The 26,065-nt window shown below is 51.2% G+C and overlaps 1 protein-coding gene across 1 annotated transcript; it reads right to left on the bottom strand.

The window, feature by feature from the left end:
* Position 1: 1 nt before the first annotated feature.
* Positions 2-2,133, bottom strand: KCNA3 (potassium voltage-gated channel subfamily A member 3). The gene has a single exon (XM_059675489.1). It carries the CDS (start codon positions 1,996-1,998, stop codon positions 250-252), a length of 1,749 nt encoding a protein of 582 aa, XP_059531472.1. The 5' UTR covers positions 1,999-2,133; the 3' UTR covers positions 2-249.
* Positions 2,134-26,065: the final 23,932 nt, after the last annotated feature.

Below are 26,065 nucleotides of genomic sequence, written 5' to 3'. Positions count from 1 at the left end.
GAGAGAGAGAAAGAGAGAGAGAGAGAGAGAAAGAGAGAACTGACAGAATGCAGCCCACTTGCAAAACAGACACCTGTTTCAGTGTGAAGCAGTCCTGGGGGGGTGAGGGGAGGGGGTGAAGTGCGCGCTCCACTTCCTCCTGTCCTTTCCTGGATGGATGGTCTGGAAATGTCTAAAACAAGGGCATACACAGACCAGGGGAGCACGGTCCGCACGAGCCTGAGCACAGCAGGTCACTGGGATGGTAGGCTACACATCCGTAAATATCTTCTTGATGCTGACACAGGAGTTGGGGTTATTGTTCGCGGTGCAGGCGGCAGTGGAATTGGCCGTCTTGAAGGGGGTCTGGGGGAAGGCGCTGTGGTTCATGCCCCCCTCTTCGATCACCATGTACTCCGACTTGCTCAGCGTGGAGTTGCTCCTGGTTTTCCGCAGCTCCTCGGCCGAAGCGGAGAGGTGCTGGCAGCTGCCCACGTGCATGTACTGGGCTTGCTCTTCGCCTTCGGTCTCCCGGTGGTAGAAGTAGTTGAAGTTGGAGACAATCACGGGGACCGGGAGCGCGATGGTCAGGACGCCAGCGATGGCGCAGAGCGACCCCACAATCTTGCCCCCGATGGTCACCGGGTGCATGTCCCCGTAGCCCACGGTCGTCATGGTGACCACGGCCCACCAGAAGGCGTCGGGGATGCTGCTGAAGCGCGAGGTGGGGTCGTCCGCCTCGGCGAAGTAGACGGCGCTGGAGAAGAGGATGACGCCGATGAAGAGGAAGAAGATGAGCAGCCCCAGCTCCCGCATGGACGCCTTCAGCGTCTGGCCCAGGATCTGCAGCCCCTTGGAGTGGCGGGAGAGCTTGAAGATGCGGAAGACCCGCACCAGCCGGATGACGCGCAGGATGGCCAGGGACATGGCCTGCTGCCCGTTGCCCTGGCGCTCGGCCAGCTCCGTGCCCAGCGTGATGAAGTAGGGGATGATGGCCACGATGTCGATCAGGTTCATGATGTTGCGCGAGAAGGTGGCCTTGCTGGGGCACGCGAAGAACCGCACCAGCAGCTCAAAGGAGAACCAGATGATGCACAGCGTCTCCACCACGAAGAAGGGGTCGGAGAAGCTGGAGGCCCCCGCGGCGGCGGCCCCCGACGCCGTGCCGTTGCCCGCCCCCTCCGGCAGCTCCTGCGCCGGCGGCGGCGCGAAGTAGCCCCTCTCGTCGCGGAACTCGGGCAGCGTCTCCAGGCAGAAGATGACGATGGAGACGAGGATGACGAGCACGGACACGATGGCGATGCCCCGCGCCGGCCCCGAGCTCTCCGGGTACTCGAAGAGCAGCCACACCTGGCGCTGGAAGTCGCGGCGGGGCAGCGGCCGCTCCTCCTCGCGCAGGAAGCCCTCGTCCTCGCGGAACTTCTCCATGGCCTCCTCGCCCAGCTGGTAGAAGCGGATCTCCTCGGAGAAGATGTCGATGGGCACGTTGACCGGCCGGCGGATGCGCCCCCCGGACTGGTAGTAGTAGAGGATGGCGTCGAAGCTGGGCCGGTTGCGGTCGAAGAAGTACTCGTTGCGGAGCGGGTCGAAGTACCGCATGCGCCGCTTGGGGTCGCCCAGCAGCGTCTCGGGGAACTGGCAGAGGGTCTTGAGCTGCGTCTCGAAGCGCAGCCCCGAGATGTTGATGACCACGCGCTCCCCGCAGCAGTCCTGGTCGCCGGCGGCCGGCAGCGCGGGCGGCAGCGGCTCGTAGCGGTCACGGTCACAGCCGCCGCCGCCGCCGCCGCCGCAGCTGCCCTCAGGCGGGTCCCCGCCGCCGCCGCCGGCCGCCTCCGGCTCCAGCAGGTGGTCCCCGGGCACCACGGTCATGTCGGGCGGCAGCTCGGGGCCCGCGGCCGACTCGGCGTAGCCCGGGTTCACCAGGGTGCGGGCGCCGCCGCCGGCGGGGCGCGGGGCCGGGGGGGCGCGGTGGCGGGCGGCGGGCGGCGGCGAGCTCAGCAGGCTGAGATGCTCTTCCATGCGGCGGGGACCCGGCCGCGCGGGCCGCGGCGCTCCGGCTCCCGCCCGCTCCCGCGCCGCCTGCGCCCCGAGCCCAGCCCGCCGCCTGTTGCTGCCGCGGCGGCCGCCGGGCTCCGTCTGGCTGCGGCGCGGCCCGCGGGCTCCTCGGCGGAGAGAGACGCCTCCCGCCGCCCCCGCCTCCCTCCGCCCCCGCCCGCGCCCAGCGCGCGCCCGCCCGGGCCCCCGGGGTCCCCGCCCCTCGCGCGCCGCGCGCCCGGCCCCGCCCCTCCCCGCCGCCCTCCGGGCCCCTCAGGCGCCAGGCGCCCTCCTTTCGCGCCTGGGTGCCCCCTGCACCTCTCCAGTCCCGCTCCGTGTCGGTGTGCGCGCCCCCGGCCCGCGAGGCCGCGTCCCAGTTTCAGGGCTGCTCCACCGCCCTGGACCCACGCCGCAGCCCCGCGAGCTGCGGGCCTCCCCTCCCCGCGTCTCCACCTCGGCCAGCCCGGGGGAGGCGGGCTGTGCGGAGCCCTGAGGTCAGCTGGCTGGCGGAGGCAGGGTGCCCTGGGGTCAGCTGGCTGGCGGAGGCAGGCCAGGAGGGAGGGTGGGGATGCGCCCTGGAGCCTGGTCCAGGGACAGGTGGCAGGCAGGGTGGGCGCCCCGAGGTGGAAGACCTCCAGGCCCGGAGGGCTCTAAATAACGCAGCTCCTGTTTGGATGAGAAGCTGAAGGGTGTCATGGGTGCTGGTGAGTTTTGCACCCGGTAGTCTGAAGATAATGGGTCATTAATGGCTTCGGGGACTTGGCTTTGAAGAGAATAGCTCACACTAACTTCCATAGCTTAGATCCATTCCGGTCGCTGGGAAGAATCAGGACCCTGTTTCTGGTTGGGCTTGGAGAGGGCAGCCGGGCCTTTACAGGACTGTGAGCTTTCCTGTCAGTGGGGAAATGAGAGGGAAGTGACCAAGGAAATCCACATGTCATCTTGCGTCTGTGTTGGGAGGGACGGAGACCTGTACATAAACCTCTGCATAACGCTTCCCTGCTGGCCTTGGGGGAGGGGTTCGCCACGCTTTAGCTGTTACACTGGGAGAACATTCAGTCCAAACCTTGTATCTCTGTTGCTTGATTTTGGCCTGGAGATACTCACTTACATTTATCTCCTTTGAACCGAAACTAGTTTTCCAAATTGCTGTGGTCACTTTGAACACAATTTCTGTTTCCAGGCATTTAAGCAAATCCAATTCAGAGTCAACCCCAGGCTTAAAAACGTGTTTTCTGCTATATCATTCCAATCATTTACAAAAGAGGAGCTGTTGTCTAGACAACTCCCGCACCCATCACCCCTTCGCTGGGAAGTTTGGAGTAAAGGTGATGTGTGGTCATGGAGGGAGGAGACTAGGTCTTACCCAATTTGCATTCCCAGCAGCCACCAAAGTGCCTGGCGGACGCATAGTAGGAACTCCTAGACCGCATAGTAGGAACTCCTAGACGTCTGTTGAATTGAGTTCCTCAACAAGTGAGCCTTTGCATTTCTATCCACTCTGGAGGGCCAGCATTTCTTCTCTCTGAGCCCAGGACCCCTGGATTCCTGGGAGGAGGAGGGAGGAGACCCTGGGCTCACCGTCAGGTACATTACCGGGTTATTCTATGGGGTTTCCTCTGCCTCTTCTGGTTGTAGCAAGCACCCATGTTCTTCTCTGTCCTTCACCCCCAGGTCAGGGCCAGGCCCTGCGGGCTGGAGCATATATTGTCAGATGGTCAAAGTGGACCACCATGTAAAACCCTCTCCCTAAACAACACCCTGTTTTAGAGCTGGGGATCGGGATCAGGATAATCCATCATTCATATATTTAAATCTAAGAATCAGACAGAGAGCTCACAGCAAGGATGGCTCTTAGAAAGGCAAAGACCCTATTTTTAAAGAACCAATGTTTCATGTACTTCTCTGCCCGACTTAGAAAGTGATTTATTCCTCCATTTGCAGGAATTAGTACCGAAATTAATATTAATCAACTGCAAGGAAGACCAGAACAGAGCCGGCCCTGTGATGGATGGTCACACGCTTCTCCCTGCTGTGCAGTAGCTCTCCTTCAGAAATGACTGGTTCCACTCCTCCCCTGTAGCTGCCTGATCGGGAAGACCGATTCTGAGCTTCATAGAACAGCCCTTACTTGATACCCGAGAAGTTTAGCAATTTCCTTTATACCAGAGAGGTTTAGCGATTTCCTCGAGCTCACACAGGGAGTTCCTGGCAGGGCGGGGGCCTGGAATCCTGGCCCATTGCCGAGCCCAGTGTCCGCTGTACTGTGTCGCACTGGGAGGCTTCTATGTCGCCCCTGCGAGTGCTTCATAAACACTAGATTTCTAACGGCAGCCTGTTTGCTTCTGATTGCTGACTGGTTTGCTTCGCTTCGTATTTATTTTAACGGAAAGCCACCGCCTTCGGACGGCTAGTCTGTTGTTTATAGGAAACGAGTTGGTGGGCGAACCCCAGCCCTGCTGGACAGCAAAACCCATCACAACACATCAATGGCAGACATGGCACTTCAGGGGAAACACGTGCCACTTATTTAGTGCCCCCAGTGGAGTAGCTCAAAGTGATTGGAAAATGTCTCATTAATCCCCAGGACACCCCGGTGGGGTAATAATAATATTATTGTAATGTGTAAGCACAGAGCTGCGGCAAAGCCAGCAGCTTCTCTGAGCATGTGCAGGACTTCCTCACACTCCAGTCTTCAACATAGAGCCCCCGTGAAACCACCAGGTTTGCAAACGGTAAGGTTACATCTTGGCATCTGGGCTTTCTACGTGGCTCTGGACATGCCTGGAGTTTTTCTTTTTTTTTTTCTTTTTCTTTTTTTTTTTTTAATATATTTTATTGATTTTTTACAGAGAGGAAGGGAGAGAGATAGAGAGTTAGAAACATCGATGAGAGAGAAACATCGATCAGCTGCCTCCTGCACATCTCCCACTGGGGATATGCCCGCAACCCAGGCACATGCCCTTGACCGGAATCAAACCTGGGACCCCTCAGTCCGCAGGCCGATGCTCCATCCACTGAGCCAAACCGGTTCCGGCGAGTTTTTCTTTTTTATTGATTGATTTTTTACGGAGAGGAAGGGAGAGAGATAGAGAGTTAGAAACATCGATGAGAGAGAAACATCGGTCAGCTGCCTCCTGCACACCTCCTACTGGGGATGTGCCCGCAACCAAGGCACATGCCCTTGACCAGAATCGAACCTGGAACCTTTCGGTCCGCAGGCCGACGCTCTATCCACTGAGCAAAACCGGTTGGGGCTGGCTTGAGTTTCTTACTGGTTAAACGGTATTAGACATTGCTCACCAGTGGTTTGCTGGATGGTTAACAGCCTCTGGGATTAGCCCGGAAGCGTTGGAGAGGGGGACAAAAAGGCCTAGAGATCACCACTAACTATAATTACAGACAAAGGAATGGAGAAAGAACACCTACTATGTGCAAGGCATTGTGCTAGGCACCGTGGGAGTATGAAATTTGAACATGGACCTTGCCCTTAGTAGGCTTACATGGAGTTGGGAAGATAGGCTATAAATCCATGAAAATCTTTGCAGCAGAAATAGTTAATAACACAAGACAGAAGCGCCAGAAATGTCACAAGATACTCTGTGACATTTGGCCTGTTCTAGGCACGGACCTCAGGGTCGCCGTCCTTGCCCTTCCCTCCGTCTGAAACACGCTTCCTCCAGATTTTCACGTCGTTTTCTCCACCACCTCAGGTCTCCGTTTGAAACGCCACTTCATCAGCGATGACTTCCCTGACCACCTGATCTCTAAGAGTTCCCCCTCCTCTCCCTCCTTGGTTACTTTCTCACCTCCTACCTGCTTTATTTTTCCTGATGCTGTTTACATACAATTCTATTTTAGATTATTCAGTTACTTGCTTATCGACTGTCTCCTGAGCTAAAACATAAACGCCCCGGCGGCAGGGTTTGGACTTTGCACTTCTGTGTGACCAAAATCTAAGAACAGCACCGGCACACTTAATCAGCGCGTGTTGAGTGGAGGGGAGGAGAGGTGCGGAGAAACGCACAGGCGAGTGAAGGAGTTTACTGGTGTGGAGGTGGTTCTGGAGGGGGACCTGTCCCGTCTGGTTCTGTTTCATAGAACCCGCTGGGCCGTGCACCTGTGCAAGGCTCGTTTTCCAAAGTGTCGCTTCCTCCTTTTTCTCTAGTGTCCCTTCTCCCCACCACCCTGGACGGGTCTACCCAGAATTCTATTCTAAACTGCCCACTGGATATTCTTCCTGCAGGCGTAATATTTATAGCACCAAACCCGTTATCTTTCCCCCCAAACGCGCTTCTCTTCCTGTGCTGCTTACTTCACGCTAGAATGCGAAGTCATCCTCGATGGGTTCCTCTGCTCCCCGTGTCCGCGGTCACTGTGCCTGGTCACTGGCCACTGTGCCTTCTGGTCCTTGCAAGTCCCTCTCGCCTCTGTCCTTGCTGCTCCATTCCCGCTGCCACTGCCCCAGTTCAGGTCGCCAGGATCGTTTCATATAGGCCCCCTGCTTGCGGGCTCTCTGGTGTAGTTCACCCTCCAGGACACAGCCCAGTTGTGACCACTTCGCTCTCTGGCGCCGCCCTGGTGGTGGAGCCTGGCGCTGACCTGGCCTCTGGCGGCATCTCTGGGTTCTTTCCACACCACGCGCTGGACCCCGGACCTGCCAGCCGCTTCAACCGCCCCGCTGGGCTCATGCCAGCTGCTCATGCCCTCGCTCCCCCATGATTTCACCTTCAAGCCCCAGCTCAGAGGCCACCTGGTCCGAGACCCCCTCCCTGTCAGCCATGAGGACCACTTCAAAGAGGGCGTCCTGCCACTGATTCTAGATGGACTCCCATTCTCCTCCTCACCAGGGCTCCAGGGCATTTCGTACCGAGCCCCATGGAGGGCTTTCCTGAACTATATACCTAGTGTACGTGAGACCAGCTCTCTCCCCAGCAGGCGAGCTCCATGTCGCTAACAGCTAACACCCTGAGCAGCGACACGCGTGCGGAGCACGGACTGTGCTAGGAACCTGGCATGCCATGACCCCCGCCGCCCTGTAGGTAGGCAGTGTTGCTGCCATGATAGTTCACACGCGGAGAGAGTGTGCAGGGTGGGGAGGGCCCTCGTGTGAGGACTGGCACAGAGCTAGGAAATGGCAGCACACGGCCCAGACTGAGAAGTCACGGCTCACCCTGCCTGAGACCACCCCTGTGAGGGCCAGAGGGCTCGTCTCTTCCATCCTGCTACTTCCGGTCCCACTACTGGACTGATAAATGCTCTTCAAATAGTGTAAGAGAAGAGAGCGGGTATGACGCGTGAATAGTGTTCAATGAAAACAGCCCGGGATGGAGGTATTATAATGGGCCCTCCTGAACTGGTGGCATTTTTTAAGAAGGAAGGTGCTACATACAGAGGAAGTTTTTCCAGAAGTAGATGCAGGTACAGGCCCGGACCAGGTCACGGTGGCTCTCTGGGGTTGCCGTGTCCCTCAGCATGACCCAGGAGTCTAAATCTGTGTTCTCACGTGGCAGGGGATTTGCGGGGGGCGGGGGTGTGGGGGGGATCTATCCCAAGAAGACTGGGATTCTGCCGGCAAGGACGCCAACCAAGGAGTTAGAAGCATTATGCGAGGTCACGCATCTAAATAAGCCCGTGCTCCTTCGTGAGCCGCCGTGCGTAGGAGATGGCAAACAGACACAAACACCAGCGGCCTTCTCCGGTTCTGGTTAATTTATTGAAAAGTCAAGCGCCATCACACCTCTAATTTCAGGGGAGATGTGCAATTAGTGATGAGTAAAGCTCCCTGGTATGCGGCAATTACTTGTTTGCAGATGGGAGCCTTAGCATTTACAACTGAATGGCCTGAGAATGCCGCCACACACATCAACTTCCTTCTAGCCAGAGGTGCCGAACCACCAACACTTTCACCACGGTTTTCCTCCAAATGACCAGGACCGTTCGAAAATATAGAGACAATTCCTTTCATTTGTTTCCTCGTGTTCCGTCTGGGAAATACTTGGTTGTGAGGCGATGGGTGAGCCACAGTGAAATGAATTGCAAGAACTAAAAGGGATAGTCCTGGCCCGTGGGGCTCAGTTGGTGGGAGTGTTGTCCTGTGCACTGAAAGACTGCAGGTTCGATTCCTGGTTAGGGCACACACGTAGGCTGTAGGTTTGGTCGTCAGTTGGGATGCATACGAGAGGCAATCAATCGATGTTTCTCTCTCACATCAATGTTTCTCTCTCTCTCTCTCTCTCTCTCTCTCTCTCTCTCTCTCCACACAACATACATGCATAAGGGAGGGAGCAGGCAAGGTGCACCAGGACTCTCAGGCTTCTGATTGAAAAAGGCCACATGCAAGGCCAGCCCTTTATCTGTTGTATCTCACAGAAGAACAGGCCTCTCACTCTGGCTTCAATTAACTTGTGGTCCAAGATCACCCACACTTACAAAACCGGTCAGAGAACAAAGGGCAGCCTTTAGCATCAGAACTTTGGCATTCACACTACCATCTAAATCTCCTCAAAACTCAGCATTTTGCAGTTAGTAGGCACTCAAAACTATTTGTTAAAGTCAACTTAAAAAAAAGGTCATCTAGGCTAACACATTCATCTTACAGATGGAGTGACTATGATTTCAAGATAGAAGTCACTTCTATCTCAAGTCCAGCATTTAGTGGGTGATGGAATCAGAAAAGAATTGAATGTTACTAATTTCCAGTCAAATTCAATTAACTTGTATCCTGATTTTTTTCTTCTTCTTTTTCTAATATTCTCATTTATTTAGTGACCTCTTTTCCTTTGTTCCTCCTCTCTTTCCTTCCCACCATACCCATACTTGTTATACACTGGGAATCAAAGATGAACGGGCCGTGCGCCCTGGCTCGTATTCGTGCCTGAGACCCCTGGCCTTGCCCGACCTCTCTGGACCCGCCCTCCGTCCAGCCTGTACCTACAACACCTGCTGGACTTTTTGGCATTGGCTGACTTTGCTTCCCTTCCTTTTCCTTTCAGCCTTTCTACTCCTACAAACTTTTTGCAGCTTCCTGCCTTGTCAGTCAACTCATAAAGAAGAATTTCTTACCTAAAATTCATCTCCTTTGGTCCCTAAACACTGGGGCAGGAAGAGGTCTGAGACAGAGCCTAAGATTCTGCCCTTTTGGTGATGCCACTGGCGCCCCCTGCTGGGGAGAGCATGCCAACCCCTGCCTTCAACCATTGCCTTGATGAGTCTATCTACACTGGACAAGATCAATGCGACGTGATTGTTGAACCCATTCCAGTTGCGGCAGCAGCCTCAACAACACCGTCTTACTGGGACCTAGAATGGGTCATAAACCCTCATTCTGAGAGCTGATGGGAGCCCAAAGGTGTCTGCCCACCCCTGTCCTACTCACCCAGTTCTTACGAGTTGAGTTCTACCTCATTTTCCTCTTGTTAAAACTGGACTACCTCACCCTGGCCAGTGTGGCTCAGTTGGTTGGGCATTATCCTATGCACAGGGCACATGCCTGAGTTGCAGGCTCGATCCCCGGTAGGGGGTGTGCAGGAGGCAGCCGATCAATGTTTCCCTCTCACATCGATGTTTCTCTCTCTCTCTCCCCCTCTTCCTTACTCTCTAAAAAAATCAATAAAAATATTTTTTAAAATATTTTAAAATATTAAAAAAAGGCACAAGTCTTTACCAGATTCTACCAGGCTTCCTTCGGGGAGACTGGCCCCACTACCTGTGTCACCAACTGCTGCCTGAATCCTGCTCTCCAAAGGCTACCCCCCGAAACCACGGCCTCATGCCTAGCTCACATCAAGAGGTCTGAATTTCCCCTGCCCTACCCACTCCAGTGTGGACCCGGCTGGACGTAGTTCTTCACACGATGGAGGTGGCCGATCCCCCTTCCTCTGCGACATGCTTCGGGCACGCCCTTTCGGGTCAGATCCTCACAGGGAGACAGGCCCAGGGGACGTCCCTTCCCCGCACTCAGGAGGCTAAAACAGCTACGCCTGGGAGGAGAGAGCCAGTCCCCAAATGTCAACACCTACGAGAGGCAGGAGCGGAATGTGCTGTGGTAATATATATTATTAATGGATGTAAGTGCCCCCTTCGCCCAGAAAACACTGGGTGCATCGCTTTGGGAGATAAATGCATTGCTAAGTACTCCTGACACCCACAGCAAGGGTGATTTTTAGACAAATGGGCTGAAACTCAATTACTCCTCATTCTGAGTGCAAGGGCCCTGGGCCCACCTCAGCACGCAGAGTGGAATCAAAGGTGCCAATCAAAGAGAAAATTCCAGACGCTTGTATTCCAACGTGTAATCTGAGAGTGTTTTAAGTGCATCGGAGTTCTTCAGTGCTCCGTGCGTGGTCCGGCTGCATTAGCCACCCCGGATGCTGAGAAACGAATAAGCAAGCAGCTCTTGCTTGTTGCCATGCTGCGCGCCTGAGCCAGAGGCAAAGCTGGGGATGATGCGAACACGGCAGCCTCCTCTGTCATCGGTGTTACTGAATTCAGGTCGACTTTGGAGGTAAAATCAAATCTTAATGCTACGCCACATCAAATACATTGTACCAGGCCAGTTAAGAAAATACGGTGTCTTCTGAGTTCATTTTTCTAAGAAAATAAACATGATAACAGAACACCAATGGCAAGACCAAGAAGAGGTGGCCAGGTTTTCTTTTATTTATTTACTTACTTTCAATTACAGGTGACATTGCTAATTATTTTATACTAGGGGCCCAGTGCACGAAATTCGTGCACTGGTAGGGTCCCTAGCGACCGCCGGCTGCCAGCTGGGTACTCCCTCCCTCCCCCTGGCCGGCCCGTCCCCTGGTCGAACTCCCAGAAGAACTCCGGTCCAGGGGACAATTTGCATACTATGCTTTCATTATATAGGACTAGTTTCAGGCGGGCTGCCTAGCGGTTAGACAGTCACATACTTTACACAGTGATCCCCTGATATTTCCAGCCCCCGCCTGGCACTGTCCACGGTTGTTATAATAGTACTGACTATGACTATATTCCCTGTGCTGTCACACTCAATCTGTACTTCTCAATCCTTTCGCCTTTATGCCCAGCCCTGAGCCACCCCACTCTGTCAATCACTGTTCACCGTGTCTATGAGTCGGTTTTGTTTGTCTGTTTGTCAGGTTTTCTCAATTCACCTGGCAAATGATCTCCTGGTTCATTCAAGGAACATGTTTAGGGAACTCCAAAATACATCGGGTTTATAACCTTCCCATTAGGTGGCAGGAGCAGGGGTGCGCCTGCATTCCGATCCACCTCCGTACCTAGCCTTTCTCCTCAGCAGGTCTCCAGAGATGTTCATAGAATGTTTGCTTCCTGTGTTGACTAAAGGAGCCAGCTCCCTGGTAAATTTTAACATCATTTTTTGCTGCCCAAATGCAGTCTTGGTCATAGCCTGCAACCACTTATGTAAGTCCCCCCCCCCCCCCCGTTTTCGCATATTTATCATTTGCATGAGGTCCCAGGCCTATAAAATCTCAGAGACAGAGTGTGAAGTGCAAGATGAATGCTTCTATTGCCACCCAAAGATATCCCTCAGGGGAATGAAGTAATGGATTTCAAGCTGAACATTTCAATATGACAATAATACAAAGACAGATTGATATATATTTTTAATCATGTTTTGCCACAGCTTTATCCCCCCACCCACCCAGCCTTCCCCGAGGCCTCCCAGCAGCGATGGAAAGATAATTACTAATTTAGACGCACCTCCCCCACAGTAAGGAGTTTGCCCAAATGCGACAAAACCCACACCACTCCTGGGTAATAGAGGGCAGGAAAGAGCAGGCCCTTCTGCCCGGGGCTCGAAGAGAAAGCGCTTTCAGTCGCTAAGACAGATGAATTCTTTAGAGCCAGAAAACAGCCTTCGACTCCAGTCGGCCCAATTTCTGCCACATCACCAGGAAGATAAATGCATCATTCTTCACGGACAGAGGCATGTGGGAAATCAGGTAACTTAATTGCGACTGTGAAATATGTCTAACTGATTTGCAATCCTGTCCCCGGGGCACCCCCCACTGAGGATGCCATACCCGGAGGGTTCTGACCCCCGTGACACCGGCTGAGAAAACATCAGCCGACACTGCTGCCTGGGAGACAGGAAAAGCGCGCAGGACGGTGATGCGTGACCAGTGACTCCTGTTGGCGGCTGCACCTTATCACCCGGAGACCAGTCGCACAAAAATACATTATGGGGCCAATTTTGTCTTCAGCTACATTGTCAGCTGGCGTATGTGACATCGCTGGCTCTTAATGGGAACCTCATACACAGCTAAGCACAGAACTTAGATTAGGATGTGAGCAGGCCAAAGAAGTTGTCTCTGGCAGGAGAGAAATGTGTCTTTTAGTCTGTCCTTATCTGGCTTATGAAATAATATTACCACGTAGTAATTACTTTTCTTTCTGTGGTCTGACTTTGGTCATTCCCCCCCTCCCCCCTCCCCCTTCAGAACTGCATCAAACTAAAGGAATGGAACGACAGTTAATATTATGATAATCCTCATTGCTGAGGATTGTGGCCATCAAATTTGTGCATGATGTTTAAGGAGGTGCTCCGAAAATTAGAAAAGTCCTGATTAAAAATTTCCAGTTCTTGCCCAGCTGGCATGGCTCAGAGGCTGGGTGTCGACCTGTGAACCAGGAGGTCACGGTTCGATCCCCGGGTTGTAGGCTCAGTCCCCAGCAGGGAGCCTGCATCAGGCAGCCGATCAATGATACTCTCTCATCATTGGTATTTCTCTCTCTCTCTCCCTCTCCCCTCCTCTCTGAAATCAATAAAAATATATTTAAAACATTTTCTAGTTCTTACAAAAATTTGTCCATCTAAGCTTAAAAGTATTAATATGGTGAATGCTAAGAATAGCAACATCCACAATGAATATGTTGGACCATTGTGAATTGCTATATTTGTGTGATTGATTTTCCTGAAGGTTGCCTCCGGCGCCAAAAAAACAGACTCTTGGAGGGTTCTGCCAGGAATAAAGGATGTCAGAAATAATTTTGGCTACATGAGGACCAACCAATATGTCCATCACGCATCTGCCAAGTACTTAGCATAACAAATCAGCATAAAACAGAATGTGAGAAGAGGGATATTGTTACAAAAATAAAATCAAAACTATAGTTAAATTAGTGGTTGCTTAAAATATATTTTTTGTTACATCTCCTGAAAATTGGGCAACCAGCAAAAAGTACTAGTACTACGTTTTTAGCGTTTACTTTTTGCTTTCCACTGAAAAGCTGTGATAAGGGCTTCTGTGAATACTGTACTTGCTTTTTGAGACAGGTTGGGGTTTTCTCCAGTGAATGGAGACATTGACATGAACATTAGCGCCACCTTTGGAAGAAGGGGGTTTAACCAAATTCTTAAGCTAGCTGTTTAAAGGGTAAAACATTCAAGATAATATACTGAAAGCATCAAAACACCTCACCCAATGCTGGCTGACCCCTCTCTGTCTCTCTCTCTCTCCAGTATATACATTTAGACGTACATGTAATAGTTGAGCATACCTATACATAATACATTTAAATATATATACTCATAAAAAGATGATTATTAATAACCGTATATTCTTTCCTGGCACTCTTAAATCATTTTTATGCATGGCTCCCGTTGGCCAAGTCTCTCTCGAATGTTCTATTTCTGGCGTAAACCTTTCCGAATGACATGATGAGTGTCTGCTCTTTGAAAGGGACTGCAGAGGAGAGCATCGGCTCAGCCCCTAGACATCCCACAGGGCCGGCCAAGCCACCAGTTTTATTTTATTTTATTTTTTAAAATATATTTTTATTGATTTCATAGAGGAAGGGGGAGGGAGAGAGATACAGAAACATCAATGATGAGAGAGAATTATGGATCGGCTGCCTCCTGCACTCCCCACACTGGGGATCGGGCCCACAACCAGGGCAAGTGTCCTGACCGGAAATCAAACAGTGACCTCCTGGTTCGTAGGTCGATGCTCAACCGCTGAGCCACGCCGGCCAGGGCTGAGCCACCGGTTTTAGAGACCAAGGGCTTCCCTCTGATGGTCCTCAGTTTCCACACCTGCTCGGGCCCCTCTGCCAGAGCCCACACTTGTTTTCCTCGCGTATGTGTTTGTGACATTCCTGCTCTAGGGATGTCTGTGTAATCCACCCCATTTCATTATTTTGTCTAGAGTGGCATAGCGTCTGGGCTGATGGACATATCTACATGGGTTCTATCAAGCACCTTTCCTTATGGCTAAGTTCTAAATGCTCCCAAGCTCATCACTGCTAATCCCTCCCCACATATGCCCTGGGAGTACGTGCTCGGAAATGATTTTACCGTAATCATAATGGTAAATTAGGATACATTTATTTTAAATTACTTTTTAACCTTCCAAATTAACTAGGCAACGTACGAATAGTCTTCTTCTTTTATAAAGCCTTTAAAAAAAAATACTGAAACCACTAACAAAGCATCCAAGACCTTGCTTGGTAATTCCCATGACCTACTCTAATGTTACTAAACAACATCAATGGCTTAAAACAAAACATTGATGACATTTCATAGCCACGACTTCGCCTAAAATGGTAGAATAAGATGCCATGTGCTTCTCTCGGTGAGTGTGTCTTTCCTTGCTGTTGGCCTGTTCCTGGGTTATTTCCCTAGGTGTCCTCCCGTTCCAAGCCTCTGTGGTCTGCAACCTGCCCAGGGTTCGTGCAGGTGGAAGTCGGAGGAGCACTGGGAGAAGAGGAAGCTCAGGACAGGGGTTCGAGTCCTCGCTCTCTGGGATCCTAAATCTACCCCAGCCTCCAAGCTCCTCATCGGTTATGACTGGCTAACAACCAGTTTACAGGGTACTCGTGAGGATGACATGAAATGAGACGCACAGAGTACCTCGCACCAGGCCTGCTGTGGGTCTCACCGGACAGCCCCGAGCAGCCACGGCTGCTGGGAGTAAGACACCGGTGCTCAGCCTCCCCTCTCACGCGGGTGGATGAACTGGCCGTGGACAGAGGCAGCTGTGCGTCAACACTTGGCCCCGGGTCAGTTTAATTCAATTTGAGCCAATCAGGGCTAAGTGCACACGCAGCACTCTGCCCATGACTCAGACCTTCGCTGGCCTGGATTAACTTCCGAGGCGGCATCCCTGTCTGAGTGCGGAGTCGCCTGGATTTGCTGAGCCACACAGTTTCACCCGCTCCCAGTCCCACTTGGATCAAGAGCCACCTACGGGCGCAGGAACGGATGGAGAGGAGGTTACATCCCATCTGAGGTCACCGTCCCTCAAAGGGTATATTGGCTGCTGCGAGGTTTCCCATCAGAAGAACAAGAGAAATGGTTGGACACTGAGGGCCCGTCTTGAGCAAGGAGATGCACACATTCATCAGCGAACCAGGTGTAAATCACTGAGCGCAGACACAGGACCTGAGCGCGCCCGGCTCCCCTGATCTGTCCCTGCAGGCCCAGGGCTGTTCCCCACCAATGGCCCATTCCAGCGGGTCGGCCCTGCGTTTCTCACATGAGTCACATCTGGGGAATAAAAGCAATGCTGGCCCAGCCTTCCCTTCCCCTGCCGTCAAGGCTTACAGCCTCCTAAAATATGACAGACAGAGGAGAGAGGTGAACGAGAAATCAAAGAGGTGTAGGGAGGCCCGGCCGGCATGGCTCAGGGGTTGAGCATCAACCTAGGAACCAGGAGGTCACGGTTTGATTCCCAGACAGGGCACATGCCCCGGTTGCAGGCTTGATCCCCAGTGTGGGGCGTGCAGGAGGCAGCCGATCAATGATTCTTCCTCATTACTAATGTTTCTATCTCTCCCTCTCCCTTCCTCTCTGGAATCAATAAAAACATATTTTAAAAAAGTAAAAAATAAAAACAAACACCCAAAAAAGAGGTGTAGTGAGGACAGCTATTGGGGCTGGGAAAGACAGCAACACTTGTGCCAAACCAGCTGGAATCGTGGCCCAGGCACCCAGAACTGGCAAGCGTGAGATTCCGTTGGGTTCTCAGTGGCAGCTGCTGCCAGCTGAGCAAAAGAGCAGCGCTGGCGGAGCCAGGCTTGGCCAGCAGACTTCGTGAAAAACCGAGGATTCTGCTGCCTCCAGGACTTGGTTCTAATTTGGGCGTGGGCTCTCTTCCCCTGCTCCCACCTCTCACGCAGCCGTTCTATTTGGAGGCCTGTTGTGGAGGAAGCCAGCGAATGCTCTGTCCAGAAAGAGAGAAAAAAGTCCTAGTTTTTTTTCTTTTTGAAACAGAAAAACGAACTCAAAATTATCTGAGTTTGCTATGTTTACAGCTGCTGCCAGTCGCCGCCAGAGCTCACCCATCGGCTCATCTCCGCCTGCCGGGAGCAGACATTTGCGTGACTTTCTCTGCTCACTTGCAGAAGTCAATCGCTCTGCAGCTCAGGGCAGGTCCCCCACCTTTCGCCATCCTCAGACTCTGTGGTAATCCCCACGTTGTCCCAGACTTCCTGGGGCTCATGTAAGGAGAAAGGAGGGAGCCAAGAGTCTGACAAGAGGCAGCCTTCTGAGAGCCACTGATGTGGGTCCGTGGGAGGGACAGCCATGGGGGTTGGCAGCCAGAGGCAGCACAGTGAGGCTCCTGCAGGCATGGCTTCTCCCTTGAATTTGGCGCATGTCCCCCATGAGCATCACAGCCTAGGCCAGTGATGGCGAACCTTTGAGCTCAGCGTGTCAGCATTTTGAAAAACCCTAACTTAACTCTGGTGCCGTGTCACATATAGAATTTTTTTGATATTTGCAACCATAGTAAAACAAAGACTTATATTTTTGATATTTATTTTATATATTTAAATGCCATTTAACAAAGAAAAATCAACCAAAAAAATGAGTTTGTGTGTCACCTCTGACACGCGTGTCATAGGTTCGCCATCACTGGCCTAGGCCCATGTTCTCAACCTTTGGCTTACATCAGAATCGGCTGTGGATAGAGCGTCAGCCTATGGACTGAAGGGTCCCGGGTTCGATTTTGGCCAAGGGCACATGCCCAGGTTGCGGGCTCAATCCCCAGCAGGGGGCGTACAGGAGGCAGCTGATCAATGATTCTCTCTCATCATTGATGTTTCTATCTCTCTCTTCCTCTCCCTTCCTCTCTGAAATAAACATATATTTTTTAAAAAGGAAACAAAGATTCCTAGGGCCTATCCTAGCCTTCCCCAACCAAAGTCTCCAAAGATGAGTCTTGGAAACTCATCCTATATAATAAAGAGCTAGTATGCCAATTAGACCAGATGGGGGAATGACCTCCTGGAATGACCTGCCTGAACGACCAGTGGGTAGGGGGCAGGCACAGTGAGCCTGCATCACCAGGCCAGCCATGGCGGTCCTGGCGCCCCACCCCCTTCTGCAGAGGCATGGCCTGGTCCTGGTGCCGCACCTTCAGCAGAGGCGGCCACAGGGGAGCGGGCCTAAGCCACAGTCAGACATCCCCTAAGGGCTCCTGGGCTGCCAGAGGGATGTCTGACTGCCAGCTTAGGCCTGATTCCCCAGGGAGCGGGCCTAAGCTGGCAGGTGGACATCCCCTGAGGGGTCCTGGACTATGAGAGGGCGCAGGCCAGGCTGAGGACCCGCCAAGTGCACGAATCTGTGCACTGGGCCTCTAGTATTTTAAATAAATGCTTAGTCAGATGATAGTGTTGAACATCAAGTGTGGGAACCAGTCTGGGGGCTGACCTCTATTTGGGGTCTTAGAAACTTTTTACCGTAGGTGGTACATTTCCTGAGATGGCCTCACATTTAGCACAATTCTTGCAGGTGACCGACCATGGATCAGAGTGACAATTGACAGTGAGAACTATAATTAAGCTGTAGGTTCTTGTTTGTCAAGGATCATGTTAACCCTGCAGGCTGAATGTGGCCAGGAGAGCAGGGACCCAGAGGCAAGGGAGGTGATTGGATGATCCTGAGAGTCAGGGCCATCAAGCATCATGAGCTGGAGGCGTCTACCTCCATCAGAAGAAGGCACTGCGGTATGAACAGATACTCATGTACAAAGACGCATCACCCACCAGCTCTGCTCTCTGACACCCTTTACTGGTGCCTTAACCCCACCCACAGGCTGGAAATACATTATTTTTTTTACATAAAAAATGCAATATAGTTGATGAGCTTTGCCCATTTTTAGTTAAAATCCAAATCCAAAGGCCAATAGTTAGCAAGAGTTTTAGAGAAACGGACATTTGTATTCTTGGTTTGTTGTTGGGAAATTAACACAAACTTTCTGGAGGACCTTTTCACACAGAGTGTCAGTAGCTATGGGGTGGCACCACCAGTAACACCGAAAACTTGGAAGCAACCTCGATGCCCAATAGAAGTAGATACATTCACTATTATATAATGGGATCATATATATAGTCATGGTTTAGAATAAAATTTAATTGCATAAAAATACAATATATTGTTAAGTGAAAAAGCATGCTTTAAGTATAGTATGTACAAATTCTTGTGGATATGAAAGAAGATACACCTAAATATTAAGGTAATTTTCTATGGGTAATTGGATTACAAGTAATTTGATTTTCCTCTTTTTGTACAAATATTGAAAATTATCCTAAGAGCATATGTTGATTTTATTAGAAGAAAAAAAAACCAACAAATAGACATTATATAAAAATCATAATCCAGGCTAGTCCCTCTGAGGTTATATCTGAGTCACCATAACTATATTGTGGGTAGTTGTCAAATACAGTTTTGGGGGTTGTATTATTTTTATGAATGATGGTCATCACCCATTACTGCTCTATCTGTGCTAACTCCATTCATAGGGGGTAGTCCTAATTTCAGTGTCGGTATGCATGGTCAACTCCCGGTGTTGTTACACAATTTAGCTGCTGTGATGGGGATAGTCATTCAGTAAACAGTATTGCCTGACTTTGAGACCACATACTTGAATAATATATAGCTACCGCCCTGAAGAGTCAGGTGGGGTGAGGAAGAAATGCGAACAAATTAAAAATGATTTAATAGAGATAAGACTATGAGAGCCCAAAGGAGGGAGCATCTAATTTTGACTGGGAAAGCCAGGAAAGGCTTAATGGAGGAGACCATTTCTAAGCTGGGCCTTAAAGGATGAGGAGGAGTTTTCTAGGAGAAGAAGGGAGGGAAGTGGGAGCAGCTCATACAGAGACACAGAGCTGTGAAAAGGCAGCGTGGGGAATGCCGAGCAGTTCGGTGTGGCTAGAGCTGGGGGAATGGGGGGGGGGGGGGAAGCGAAGCGGGACTGGAGGGCCAAATTAGTACCTGAGAAAAACAAGTCTCCCGGGCCATGGTACAGAATTTGAATTTGATCTTTTGGGAAGTGGAAATTGACAGAGGATTGTAAACAGGAAAGTGACACCATAGATCTGTCGTTCAGGACGTAGCTCTGGGATGTGGAGGTGGGACCAGGTTGGGGACCGGCTGGAAGCAGGACCTAGTTGAGTAGCGACTGCAGGGTTCAAGATGAGGATGACAAGGGTCTGGGCTGAGTCAGTGGCTGGGACGGGGGGTGGTGGGGGGGGGAGAGGCTTGACTTGAGACGTCTTTGTTCAAGAGGCAGCAAACCCCCCTCTCCCCCTGCTGTGCATTCTCCGTGCGTCCTCGAGATGGAAACCTCCCTACGGAGCCTCGCTCTGCCAACCCAAACTGGACTCGGTGCATGAGCACCTGTGCTGGACAACGCCCCCTGGGTCCCAATCCAGTTTGCTTGGAGCGCTCCCCCCAAATGAGTACTGGCTGCCGGGTTCAAAACAAACCCACCCCCAACTCACATGTGTGTCTGCGGTTCCATAAGACGCCGGGAAGAGATGCAAACAGTTCCCAGTGTTGGTTTTTCAAGAAAATGTCAGATCTAAAACATTCAACCACATTCTCCCGCCGACTCAACATGCCTGTAGTTTTTAGTGAGGCACCTTGAGAAATGGCATAATCCTTTCGGTTGAGAATATGGTGTTTGGGGATCAACACAGAGTATTTTGGTGGCCGGACCCGGGAGGGGGCGGGGGAAGGGGCCCTTAGAGCCAAAGATTTGAGCACAGGGCCTGGGCGCCATGCTATGGCATCTCGGGGAGTTCTCAAATGTGTCATGTCGTAGAGTGACTGGGTCAAGGTTACCAGACTGAGAAGAAAGGACGTATGTGAGCAACCAAACACCCAGAACCACAGTCTCCATGGTGAAGGAGGGTGCTGAGTGCGGGGTGGGGAGGGGAGATAGAGCTAGAAAACCCCTGCCTCGAGGCATGACCAGGGTCAACCAGACTAAGGACTCGGCTGTCCTCCAAACCTATTTTGTTAAATATTTGCTCATCACTTATTTAGAGGCGAGGAGGAATGCTCCGTGGAGAAAGGCAGGGAGAGAACGCAGCTGGTGGCAGACAGCCCGCATTGCCAATGGTCCCAAACAACTTAGCGCGGGCCCACACGGGCTCTCCTTCTTGCAGAAGGAAAAAACCCTACAGTCAAATGGACCTGCCCCTTAAAAGGCAGTTAGCAAACTTGAGCAGGACTCTTGAGACTCACTCCAAGAGCATTATCATTCTGGAAACAGAGTTGACCCCCTTTGCTCTCTCCCTAAGGATGTTTCAGAGTTCACTGCTGTTAGCTGCTCCAAGCATGATCTCCCTCTGCCTAGAGACCAGTTTAGGATGGCCAGAGGCTCCCATGGAATGATCTGGAAAAGAGCACCTTCTTCCATTTGGGACATCTGTGTCCAGTCCCTCCGACCTGGTGTGTATAAGCTACAGGGAGAGTCAGCATTGACCCTGGTCTATGTCCTCCTGACCGGAACTCTGCACGGCCAGGAGGGCACCACTACCATTTCTGCAATGCTTCAGGACTCTCGGGTCTCAGCCAGTCTTTCCCACACACCCAGGAGATGAAATGCAGGGACCTGGAGAGGGGAGGCTCAGGGTGGGACATGTTTCTGCAAAGGGAGAGGTTAATATAGTTAGAACTTGGATTTTTGCATTTCTTTTTTTATTGAAAGAACCCTACTCAGCAGTACATTGTCATCATTTTATATGGGAGTCATTTACACACACACACACACACACACACACACATGCACACACACTGATAACTTTCTGTCTTGGTTACTGGGAGAGAAAGTGAGACAAAACAGAATATTGCCTCTCATTGGTGCGTGTCAGAGAAAACTCAACAAGAACGTGTGCGTTGAAGCGGAGCTTTCCCTGGCCGAGGCCCTGCAATTGGAATCCGTTACTCAGGCAGAACTCGGCGCCTCGTTTGACCTCACAGCTGTGGGGAAACGAGCCCACGAAACTCCACAGGGTGATTAAGGATGTTTGTTTCTCAGCGTTTCGGCCTGGCTGGGGGCAATACGAGGAAACGGCTTTGAGACGGTACTTTTCCAAGCGTCCCTCTTCTTCCGGAGGCTCTGGGTAGCAGGTACACCTGTCTCAGAGGCATTACTTGATGTATTCACAGAGAAGTGAACGTACCGAGATGTCCCAGGGAAAAAACAGTAAAACCTGCTGTGGGAGAACAGGGTACCTGCCCCGCCACGGGACCGAACCAATCCCCATAAACAGATGAGTTTTTAATTCCCGTCTGGATTTAATTAATTAGCTCATGGGTTCCCTCCTTCATGGTTCATACAGAGGTTGAATGTCTAGAATGGGTTCTACGGTGGCTTTGATTCTTATTCCTAACATCCAGGAGCAAAATGTGGGGAGATTTCACTATTAAACACTGTACGCTCCCATTTTTTCTTCTCTGTCTGCATGAATTTTCATACTATCCAGACATGTCCCCCTGTGCATACAGTGGGTCCAGGGCAAGCTGACCTCTGCTGGGTGAGTGTGTGAGGTGGGACCGTGAAGAGAGGGACAGGGTCTGGGAGACACAGGGATCCAAGACAGACTGGGAATCAGTTGTGGGGAGCCTTTACATCAGTGGTTCTCAACCTGTGGGTCGCAACCCCTTTGGCGGTGGAACGACCCTTTCACAGGGGTCGCCTAAGACCATCCTGCATTTCAGATATTTACATGACGATTCATAACAGTAGCAACATTGCAGTTATGAAGTAGCAATGAGAATAATTTTATGGTTGGGTCATAACATGAGAAACTATATTTAAAGGGCCAGAAGGTTGAGAACCACTGCTCTACATGAATCATCCAAGGACAGGCCACAGGTGTGTAACATTACACAGTTCCTTTCAGGGGCCATTCCCTTTTTTGGTTGTTCATTCTCTCCTGAGGATGTTTTTTCCATTGATTTTTAGAGACAGTGGAAGGAAGGTGGGGGGAAGGGAGAGAGAGAGAGAGAGAGAGAGAGAGAGAGAGAGAGAGAGAGAGAGAGAGAGAGAGAAACAGTGATGTGAGAGGGACACATCAATTGGTTGCCCTCCCGCACATGTCCTGAGCCAGGCGGGGATAAAATCTGCAACCCAGGCACACGCCTTTGACCAAGAATGGAACCCATGACCCTTCAGTGTGCAGGGCCCAAGCTCTCTCCCCTGAGCACACCATCCAGGGCAGGGGCCATTCCCACTGTTAGTCCATTGGCCTGTCTTCTGGGCCCGGACCTTGTAGCTGGGGAAATGTTGGTGCTTTTCCTATTATCACCCTCCTCATGAAGTTGGGTTATTGTGTTTTCTCATAGCTCCTTTCTCTTTTGGTCTCTACATGGGAATGAGGAACCTACTACAGACTTCGGCTTAGATCAGCGCGGGAGGTAGGTTCTCCCTGAATCTTATTATTTCACCCATTCCATCAAACCCAGCTGTGTTTGCTTCTCCCACCTCACTCCCCCGGACCACCCTCTCTGCCTGTGCGCCATATTGCATGTCTGGCTCTTCACCCCAAATCTTGGTCGGAACCCTGCCTCACAGATCCCTTGGACTCAAGAAAACTCCGTAAGCTGCCCTGGTAATGAACTCAAAGACACGTTTTCCTACTATTGAGGCCCTACATTAACAGTGAATGGTGATAGGAGGCAGATTGGAGGAGAGAGAGGTGTCTAAGTGCCATTCACCGATATTCACATCCAGAGAGGGTCAAGGCCACGGGGAACTTGGAGACCCTCTGGCTTAGCCACTGGGTTTCACAGGAAAGGTAACTGAAGACCACAGAGCTGAGAGACTGACCCAATTCCTTACAGCTCACAGGCCCCTAGGCAGCCCCCATGTCTGGGCTCCGGGCTCAGTGCCCCTCTGTCACTCGGAGCTGCCTCTGTTGCCATTGGCCATTTTGCTGCCCACACCTGAGGCTTAAGGAGGGTCCTCCTTCCATGTCTGCCAGGAGCAGAGCAGGCGTAACCGTCTACTCCGATCTCCCGACTTCGAGGCTAGTCTATCAGCTGTGTGACTCTTCGAAGCTGAATGAAAGCCCCCGCCAAGCAGGGAATTGGGAGGGGTGTGCATCAGCACCACTAGGGCGGGACGTAGCCCCCTGAACCTCCCGTGTCGTTGTCCTGGGGGTCCAAGAAAGCCAGCAAGCCCCCCACACTCAGAAGCCGGGTTTTGTTTTTCTTTAGACGTGTACCTGCTGATTAATTCATTGCAAAAAGCTACTGGAGCACACACATAATCACATCCGGTGTTAGTCATCCCTGGACGGGGAAGAGGGAATCATGTTAATTTGGGCAGTTTCTATTCTGCTCAGGTCTCCGGAGCCCCGCACCGTGGCCCACGGGCATGAGCGCATGAGCTCTCGGTTTAATTGGGTTAGAGATGAAATGAATGCTTTTTCCTCCCAAGGAGAAGGAGGGCCGCCCTTCACCAAGACTAGCAATTAAAACTGCAAGAACATACTTGGCAGGAGTGTCAACAGCGAGGCACGCAGCATGTGGAGAGGAGCAGAGGCTCTCACCTCCAGAAGGGGCCGGAAAGGCTGAAAGAAGGCAATTCTCCATTGACAGGCGCGGGGTGGGGATGAGATGGATGTACAACCATCTAGACCAGGGGTGGGGAAGCATTTTTCTGCCAAGGGCCATTTGGGATATTGATAACATCATTTGCGAGCCATACAAACGATCAACTTAAAAAATTAGCCTGTGATATTTGGTCAAGCAATTAACTAACTCACCCCTAATGCCTGGGCAGGGCCGGACCCAATGATTTCACGGGCCCTGTATGGCCCATGGCAGGATGCTCCCCACCTCTGATCTAGGTAATCTTGAAAACACGCATATGAGAGAAAGGAGAGACTAGATTATGCTGCCCTCGCGTGCTTTTGAAAGAAACTTCTAGAACGAATGACTAGTTACTTGAAATGGTTCTACAGCTCCTTACATCTAAATTCAGTGATGGCCCATGGAACGCAGACCTAGGCTCACCAGCCCACGGGTGCTGATGGAGTGACACCCTCCCTCAAAGTGTCCCCATTTTACTTCGGCAATTTCCCAAATGGGTGTCTGATGTGTGTCCCCAACCCCGTGACAATTGCAGCTACCAAGCTTCGCTGCTGGTGCCGCTGGCTCTTCGATGTCAGCATCATCTCTAGAAGCTTCCATGGCTGCAGGCCCCTAGGCAACGGTGGGAGAATTTCTTGCCCAGAATCTCAAAAGTTTCCTAAGAAACAATTCTGACTTCAGGTCCTTATCGTTCCAGCCTACATGGTCAGACTCAGACCAAGGGCCATGGGAGCAATTCAATGAGTCAGCCTTTATTGATTACCTACAACGTGCCTGGTACTTTTGTACAAGTCGGGGAGACAGTAATGAATACCAACTTGGTCTCTGCCTTGATCACTGTCTTCCTCTTTCTCTTCCTCTGTCCCTCGCTCTCATTCCCCCAAAACTGATTATCCCACCTTCCTTGTTGCAAATCACATGTTCCCAGGGATATTGATAAATAATAAAGAACTCGAAAGAAGGTGGTGTTGGGAAGAAAGGAGTTACTGTAGTAACGGTAACGAAACTTCAGCTGGGCCAGCCATGATGCCCCATACGTCTGAAAAATCCACACAGACAATCACATTCTATGGAACCAGTCGATGTTAACTCAATTTGCCTCCTAGTGTTAGTATGTGGATGGAAGGAAGGAGTTTAGAAAAAGTCTAATAATTGCAGTGAATATTTTAGTTTTGTATATTTACAAAATGTGGTATGTTTTAGCAAAATATGCCTCCTCTTCCCACATGAACTTATTAATTCAGTACATATTTATTAGGCACCTACTATATGCCAAAGACCAGTCCAGTCAATTGAGAGGTAGCAAAGGGCAAGATGGACAAAAATGCCTGCCCCTTGAGAGTCTACATCGTATGATACAATCAATATAAACTATCAATTAAAATCAATAGGATGCTAGTTAAATGTGTTTAGGAGAAAAACAGAATGAGAAGAGGCACAGGGACTATTGAGGGGGACTGGCAGGTAATCAGGGAAGTCTTCCCGGAGAAGGTGGCATTTGACCCCAGAAGGTAACAAGGGAGCAAGCCATGCAGATATGTGAAGAAGAGAGTCCCGGGCTTCCAGAACAGCTATTGCAAAGCCCCTGAGTTGAAAAGGTTCCTGGAATATTCATGAAAATGCAAGAAAGCAGTGTGGTCTGGGAGCAGAGTGAGCGAGGGCAGAGCCCTGGGGGACAAGGCCAGAGACACACAGGGGCCTTGTGGACTCTTGGAAAAACCTTGGCATTGACTCTCATTGCAGGGTTTGAGCAGAGAGTGACATGACGTGGCTTGTTTTAACTGGATACGCCTAGCCCCACCTTGGGGGATAGATTGGAGGGGGCAAGGGTCAAAGCGGGTCTAACGAGCAGAGTTGAAATAATTGAGGTGGAGGCGATGGGCAGCAGGGGAAGTGGGAAGCACGTCCTGGTCTTTCATAATTCCAAACACTGCTTTCATCACACAGCCTTATAATAGTTTGTCTGGCAACATAAAAGTTAGTTTTTCTGATGATGAAATGAACTAATATGTGTAAAGTGCAAGAATGGCCCCTGGCATATGGCCAGCATGTGATTAAGGCCAACTATTGCTTATTTTTCTATATTTCCTACAGAGCTATTTTGAAAAAGGATTTGCTCCAGCTAATAACCAAAGCTGTGCATCCACACTCATAACTGGTTAAAACGAAAATAAAAACCAGAAATCACGTATAGGAGGAAAGGAT

Source organism: Myotis daubentonii, chromosome 18, assembly GCF_963259705.1.
Source record: "Myotis daubentonii chromosome 18, mMyoDau2.1, whole genome shotgun sequence".
In the NCBI taxonomy this organism is placed as follows: domain Eukaryota; kingdom Metazoa; phylum Chordata; class Mammalia; order Chiroptera; family Vespertilionidae; genus Myotis; species Myotis daubentonii.
This window is presented reverse-complemented; position numbering and strand designations above follow the sequence as displayed.

Excerpts from the sequence above, each read along its gene's own strand:
- KCNA3 (XM_059675489.1), bottom strand. The coding sequence starts at position 1,998 with ATGGAAGAGCATCTCAGCCTGCTGAGCTCGCCGCCGCCCGCCGCCCGC.